General features: G+C 30.6%; 1 protein-coding gene across 1 annotated transcript; it reads left to right on the forward strand.

Moving 5' to 3' along the window:
* LOC105175430 (tricyclene synthase Oc15, chloroplastic) lies at positions 3,266 to 5,883 on the forward strand. Its single transcript, XM_011097864.2, has 7 exons — positions 3,266 to 3,497; positions 3,627 to 3,894; positions 4,035 to 4,410; positions 4,488 to 4,709; positions 4,874 to 5,012; positions 5,118 to 5,366; positions 5,478 to 5,883. Exons 1-7 carry the CDS (start codon positions 3,300 to 3,302, stop codon positions 5,775 to 5,777), a joined length of 1,752 nt encoding a protein of 583 aa, XP_011096166.1. The 5' UTR covers positions 3,266 to 3,299; the 3' UTR covers positions 5,778 to 5,883.

The following is a 7,589-nucleotide window of genomic DNA, read 5'->3' on the forward strand; positions in this document are numbered from 1 at the left end:
TCATTTTCACTGAAGCAGTAAACAAGCATTAAAAAGCCTTCGTCGGAAGATTCTACGGGCTTGTCCTAAATCGCTCTGTTCCAATTGTCCAGCCCACTGATTTGGGTGCTTGATTTGGATTAACTAATTGATATATATCATGCATCATAATTACTCTTGATTTATTAAACATTAACAAGTTTCCAGAAAATATTAAGGAGAGATTCTTCCACTGCAAAACATGAAAAGCGAAATGGAGTTTCATATAATTTTGCGTAAATTACATATACCTCTTCTAAACTTTGATATAATTAATGAATATTTCCTCGTTATTTAAAAAATTATGAATACCCTTTCAAATATAAAATAATTATGTAGTCCTTAGATAATGAGATAAAAATTACTATTTTGTCCTTGCTAATATTTTTTTTTGAGAAAATATTTAAAATAATCTGCAACTGGATAAAATAAATAATCTATTGAGATCATTAGTTAATAAAAATATTTTATAAAATGCTAAAAAATATATAAAATTATTATTTATAATTCAAAAGGACAATTTTGACAATTCACCATTAAAATTGAATGAAAATCTAATGGAATGAGCGCGTCATTACATGAACGTTAAGATCGTGATATCTATAATTTTTCAAATAATAATAATATAAATTTTGGGAAGGTGGTTGTATATAATCTAATTTATAAAGGTCGCCAAATAATTAAATATCCAATTATTGACTTCAGATCTAAAGTATCTTCTTAATTATTTAGCAGGAGAACAAGCTTATTTCGATAGTCTCCCGTCCAATTAAATATGTGATGATAATGAGTTCCCATTCAGACTAAGGTTGTTTGTATATTAAAAACAAGTACAAACATGTTGCCGTGTTGTTCTAGCTTGCATGCCTAGTTACGAGTATGACATTTTATTTTTGGAAAAAATGCAAATAACTCTCTTGTGATATCATAAATAAGTAAATTATTCCCTTATAAAAAAATAAATAACGGTTTATCTTCTTATATTTTTTAAAATAGAACAATTTACCCTCCTATGATTTTTAAAATAAAACAATTTATCTCTTTAATTACTATATTTTTTTCATAGGGGGTAATGTGTTCATTTCAATACCACAGGGGGATAAATTGCTATTCACCATTTTATATTATATATAGGCCATATTTGTAGTTTTCGTTGTTCCATCTTGTCTTCTACTTAATATTTTTATACTGTATATCGTGTTTATATGTATATACTGTATTTTTTATGTCGAAATATATCATCACACATATATAAACAAATAATTATAGTGCCTGCTTTTGAAAAATAAAAAAAATAAAAAACACCAGCCTCATAATTATGGGGTCAAAATTATAATTTTGGTGTAAACAATATTCCGAATACACAAATCATCCACGAGGGTTGAGTGGTCTTATTCCAATGATCCCTCAAGTTAATGTACTCGTGAATTATTAAAACGGATTACATGCAATTTTTGTCTACTAATTATATATAGTCAAATTCTATTTTAGTTTTTTAATTTTTTAAAATTTCAAAAAAGTCCTCTAATTTTTAAAATTATTCAATTTTGGGATACTAGTCACCTGATTTTATCCAAAGTCGTCAGATTTTGAAATGCCAAGTCAGATTCAGATGTCATTTTTCGACGACTTTGGAAAAAATTCGGTCACTAGTGTCTCAAAATCAAGTAAATTTGAAAGTTAGAGGACTTTTTTGAATCTAAAAAATTAAAAGACTAAAATAAAATTTGACTATAATTAGTGGACGAAAATGACATTTGACCCTACTAAAACTATACAAAATTAAATGGGAATCACGCTTTCATTTTAAAATTAGTATAGGGCATTGTAGGGGCGTACTATACCCAGTATTTTATATAGTATTGACCTCACGTGTCTTTTTTCCTTTTATAATGGGCATAATCAGCAAACATAATAATTAATCAGATTATTCATTTGATATATATATATATATATACATGTATATAAGTTGTCATTGTAAGTGATTCTTTTTATAATGGGCATAATCAGCAAACATAATAATTAACCAATTTTTTCTATTTTTTTTTAAGCTTAAAACAAAGAAAAAGATAAAGAATTAAGCAACAAAGTTCTATATAAAATTGATTTTAACTTTGATTTATTTATTTTGTCTTTAAAATTTTCTAATCTATAGACAAGATAAATATGTTAAAGCGATTATAAAAATAATAAAATAAATATGATAAACTAATATTTTGCATTATACATATGTAGCGGATATTGCATTATACACAAAATAGGATATTGATAATATTATTAAAATTACATAGAAAATTTATCGCTTTAATTTATTTAATTTAGTTAGTTTATTTCTCTCTTGAAATTTGAAGAAAAATCGAGAAAATGGGTGCATAATTGGACCAAAGTCTGAAAAATACCACAGAATAAGAGAAAAATGATTATCTTCCCCCCTTCAAACTATTGAAACTTTCATTAACTTTAATAATTTTATTAACGGAAGGACTAAAAATATAATAGTTTGATGATCAAAACTGTAATATAAAATTACCCAAGTAACTTAGTTTGAGGATCAAAATGTATTTATCCCTAAAATTTCTGACAATAAAGTAAAATATTTTTTTTTAAAATGATGAAAATAAGACAAATACAATGAATGAACTTTAGTGCCAAAATACCAAGTTGTTTTATACATATATATAATAATTGATGTTAGGGACCCTTTGTCACGCGAATACAACTGTTGTGTAGCGCTGGCCACAGCTAACAAAACAGACTAATTAAACTCACAATCAAGTCAACCGTGCAACTATGTCAAAACTAAGTTTCGTCATCACAGTACTAATTTATGAATGCGGGTCATGCTGATTTAGACCTTAGCAAATAATCCTATTTTTATAATGAGTTAATTTGGTATATTAATTAATGTTAACTTTAGTAATTTAACTTTGTGAATTGGACTGGTATTGAAGATTGGTTACAAATTCAGAAGTCCCATACACAAAAGTTAAAGGATAGTTACATTCTTCCCTTTTGAAATTTGAAGTAATTATATTTAATTATTTTATAATTTAAAAAAATTTATATTTATATTAAAAAGAATTACTATTGCCTACAATATTAATGACTATGGTTAAAATACATTGCAAATAGTTGCTATTAACTAGGATGAAAATTGATGCAAAAAATGACTTTTCTACTATAAAAAAATGACCTGTGCTGCTATGCAGATGACCCTATAAATCTCATACTCTCCTCTACTCAGAGCAATACCATCTTTCAAGAAAAAGAAAAGTTGTGTCATGGCATCTTGGGTTAATGGCTTCTCACGTTCCTTCCTCCCTTGTTCTTTGGAAAATCGTCCAGGACTTGCAAAAATTGGAAAAAGGGAACCTGTTCCCGTTGTTTCCTTTAATGGCGCTAGAAAACAGAAATGGAACATCAACGTCCGAGGCGTTGCACAAACTTCCGGACCCTCCAGGCTCCATCAGGATTGTCCGGTTAGTTTCCACATCATTTTGTTGTTTCTTCATCTTAATTATTACATCTCACTTAATGTCCGTCCACTGTTTTCTTAAAGTATCCGAAGAAGAAATCAATAATTATTCGTTTCATGTTTATATATACAGGATAACTTTGCCATCGAATACGAGGAAAAGATAGATGAAATTAGGCAGTTATTGCGATCAAAGGGAGAAGATGATCCGTCGGAGAGTTTGGTTTTGGTGGATGCCATCCAGAGGGGAGGACTCAGTTCTTACTACGAGGAGGAGATTGAATCACTTATTCAGAAACATTACGTGGCAAGCTGCGCCTCCATATACGGATACTACAGTCTACGTGATGTTTCACTGCTTTTCCGTCTATTAAGACAACATGGACACTACATTTCTCCAGGTTTCTAATTCCTTATCTTTACATTAAACCTTTTTAGCAAGTATTTTCAGATCAACCTCTCCAGGGTTTTTTATTTTTCTCTTTGTAGCTTAGATATATAGAAATTGAGACTGTTTCCAATGATGCATTTGTATGTACAGATGTATTCAACAATTTCAAAGGAAAGGATGGGAGATTCAGAAGAAACCTGAGCCAAGACATCAGAGGACTGATGGAGTTGTATGAAGTGGCACAACTGAGTTTCCAGGGAGAATATATTCTTGATGAAGCAGCAAGTTTTAGCGGCCACATTCTCCGTGAATATTGCTTGGCGAATGTGGACAACAACTTGTCTAGAATGGTTACTGGTAAGTTGCGGTACCCTTACCACAAGACCATACCAAGATTGACAAGGAAAGACTTCCTTCAAGATATTGAAGGCATCAACGGATGGGGAAAGACTTTAAGGGAGCTGGCTCTTATGGATTTGCGCAAGGGACAATCTGTATTCCAAGGGGAATTAGCCCAAGTTTCCAAGTAAGAGAATATGTCAAACTATAGAGTTTTTTATCCAAAAATATTGGTCAGCTTATTTAATTAACTTGTAAATCTAGGTGGTGGAATGAATTGGGCTTAGCTAAGAAGCTAAAGCTCGTGAGGAATCAACTACCAAAATGGTATACTTGGTCGATGTCAGTCCTAATCGATGATTTCAGCTTGTCGCTGCAGAGGGTGGAGATCACTAAATCAACTGCTTTTATTTACTTGATAGATGACATCTTTGATGTTGTTGGCACACTGAATGAGCTGACCATTTTCACCGAAGCAGTAAACAAGTATGAAAATAAAAATTATTATACTGCAGTTTCACAACAAAAATTTCTACTCGTATTTTCTTTTAAATACTTGAGCAGATTAACTTTAATTAGCAAGATCATGATCAGTATACATGCTGACCATAATTAATCCCTCGTGCTCTACCTATAATTAATATATATAGATGGGAATATGCTGCTGTTAACATGTTGCCAGACTACATGAAGATGTGTTACAGGGCTCTTCTTGATACCACAAACGACATAGGCCGCGAGATTTACAAAAGGCATGGACACAACCCCATTGACTCTCTAAAAACATCGGTATATATACATATCATAACTTTTTAGAATATTTGATGATGATATATTCATTATATATATAATGCTCGAAACATATAAGTCCTAATCATCTCCGCGCCACTGCAGTGGGCAAGTTTGTGCAATGCATACCTAGTGGAAGCAAAATGGTTTGCCTCTGGGGTTTCACCAACAGCAGACATGCATCTGGAAAATGGGAAGGTGAGCACCGGAGTATATGTGGCGCTAGTCCACTTATTCTTCCTCTTAGGTCTTGGCCGAACAGATGGCGGCACAATCAATTTTCCTGATATATCCCAACTCCTATCCGATGTTGCTACAATTTTTCGTCTGTGTAATGATCTTGGGGGTGCCAAAGTACGTATTTGTTTGTCAATTCATCTTCTCAATATTAACCTTGAACTTTTTATATAGATAGATATATAACTCGATCAAAGCTAACTATCAGGACATGGAATTTATTGATAGGATGGGAATGAAGATGGCACTGATGGATCATACATAGATTTGTGTATGAAAGACCATCCAGGAGTATCAGTGGCACAAGCACGAGAGCGAGTTGTTGATGTAATAGCAAGCCAATGGAAAAGCCTTAACAAAGAGTGTTTCCGTCTGAATCACTCTTCAGCATCATCTTTCAAAAAGGCTTCTCTTAATCTTGCAAGGATAGTTCCTCTCATGTACGATTATGATGACAACCAACGGCTGCCAGTTCTTGAGGAGTATGTCAAGTTTACGTTGTTCAATCAGACAAACACCATCATATAACTCAAGCACTAATACAATTAATTGTCTGATTTTCATTCCACAGAATTTTGACATGTTTCAATTTTAAGTAGCAGTGAAAATACTGATACAAGTTGCAAAATCTCGATTGATAATTGGGAAAAGTGATAAAAACAATTAATAATAAACTCAAGTCAGTCAGTATTGATCAGTTTGTCGGTCGCTATTATTTCACCGTTCCAATAATCGATTTAATTATTTTAGAATTAATTGCAAAACCCACGTGGGTGTCAAAATTTTACAAAATTACTGCAAGTCGTTACGCTTACCCTTTGTTTAAAAAGAAAAAAGAAAAAAATTGCTTGGATTCGTTACGCCAGTCAATTTTCCTTTTTAAGTTTTTATTTTTAGTTTCATAATCTTTTTAACACACGTGGACTTTGCATGGCCATAAGTTGTAAGGAACCTATAATATAAGACTAATTTTGCAATTAATTCAAAAACTACTTGATTAATGTAAATTTTTTAAATTTTAAAAACCACATAATTGGAATTAAACAATTAAATATTAACTGGTTTAATTCAGAATAATATTATAAATTAACACAAATAATAATTTTATTTTGCAAAATTTGTCTTTTTTATTTATTTTTATTTTTACTTTTTTTGTGCGAATTAGGCCAATTAGATTGATGGGTTCTTCACAATTTTTTTTCCATTCGCACCAATTATTTTTTTTTATTTCTTGATGAAAATCAGACTAGGCTCATGATCGATTCCCAAATAAATCGATTGAACTGTGCTAGTCCGACCTGATTTTAAAAATTTCCAGAGAATATAAATTCCTGTTGAATTTACTATCATCTGAGTTCACTATATAATCTTAACTAATTATTTTTTCTAGTTATGATATTTTGTGTGTTTAATTTATTATTTATTTTATTTCATAATATTACCATAAATTTAAGTAATTTTGTAAAAGAAAACTTCTATTTCGTAAAAAATACATATAAAAGAAATCGACACATTGGGACTTGTTCGGACCTCAATCAGGTCGGTTCATGGGTTGGGCTTGAGTTTCTAAATAAACCCAATTTGGGGCCATTTAAAGGTCCAATATCACCTCAAGATCGGTCATAAACAGTAGCGAATTGGTCCTAGATCAAGTTATTTTGGGCTGATCAGTGCCGATGCTATGCCAACTCAGCTCACTATGCACCTTGAATGATAAGAATAAATGAGCTTTGACATTACTAACCACTCAAACACATTTTAATGTGTAATAGACGTGTTCGCAATTCATTATCACATTTAATAGCATAATAACACTATGGCTAGAGCCAATTTGTTACCTTTCATAGTTCAAAAGTTATATGCAACACTAACTACAATTGAGGAATTCAAAGTGTAATTAATTTTTTATAATATTTCAATTTTCTTAGATAGTAACTATTGTGAGAAGGTACAATCATAGGCTCATCTTTTTCATAAGTTAATTTTATGCATAATAGTTTATGTGGACCCATTTTTGTCACGTAAAATTTTTATTAATACCATTGAATACACTTTGCTCCTTTAATTATTCTTGAAATAGCATTCACCCCTAAGTGAAGAAGTTATGTAACACTTACCTCCTACCATTATATACTTCAACAAAAATTATTCTTATAATATATATTTAATTTTTTGCATCATAAATTCAATCGGAAAAAATTAATTAGAACTAAAATATATTTAATTAAAATAAAAGTAGCAGGCTAAGCAGTTTAAATTTTAAAGATTAAAAATTAAGTAATAAATGAGTACAACAAATACATAAAAAACTTTCATTTAAAAAGTAGTATTAATTTGATA

The sequence above is a fragment of the Sesamum indicum genome, linkage group LG12 (genome assembly GCF_000512975.1).
Source record: "Sesamum indicum cultivar Zhongzhi No. 13 linkage group LG12, S_indicum_v1.0, whole genome shotgun sequence".
In the NCBI taxonomy this organism is placed as follows: domain Eukaryota; kingdom Viridiplantae; phylum Streptophyta; class Magnoliopsida; order Lamiales; family Pedaliaceae; genus Sesamum; species Sesamum indicum.

What these genes read in the sequence shown, in the direction of transcription:
- LOC105175430 (XM_011097864.2), top strand. Translation starts at nt 3,300, where the DNA reads ATGGCATCTTGGGTTAATGGCTTCTCACGTTCCTTCCTCCCTTGTTCT. An exon ending in TGGACACTACATTTCTCCAG is followed by an intron (nt 3,895 to 4,034) that starts GTTTCTAATTCC and finishes TTGTATGTACAG; the next exon opens with ATGTATTCAACAATTTCAAA. An exon ending in ATGATCTTGGGGGTGCCAAA is followed by an intron (nt 5,367 to 5,477) that starts GTACGTATTTGT and finishes ATTTATTGATAG; the next exon opens with GATGGGAATGAAGATGGCAC.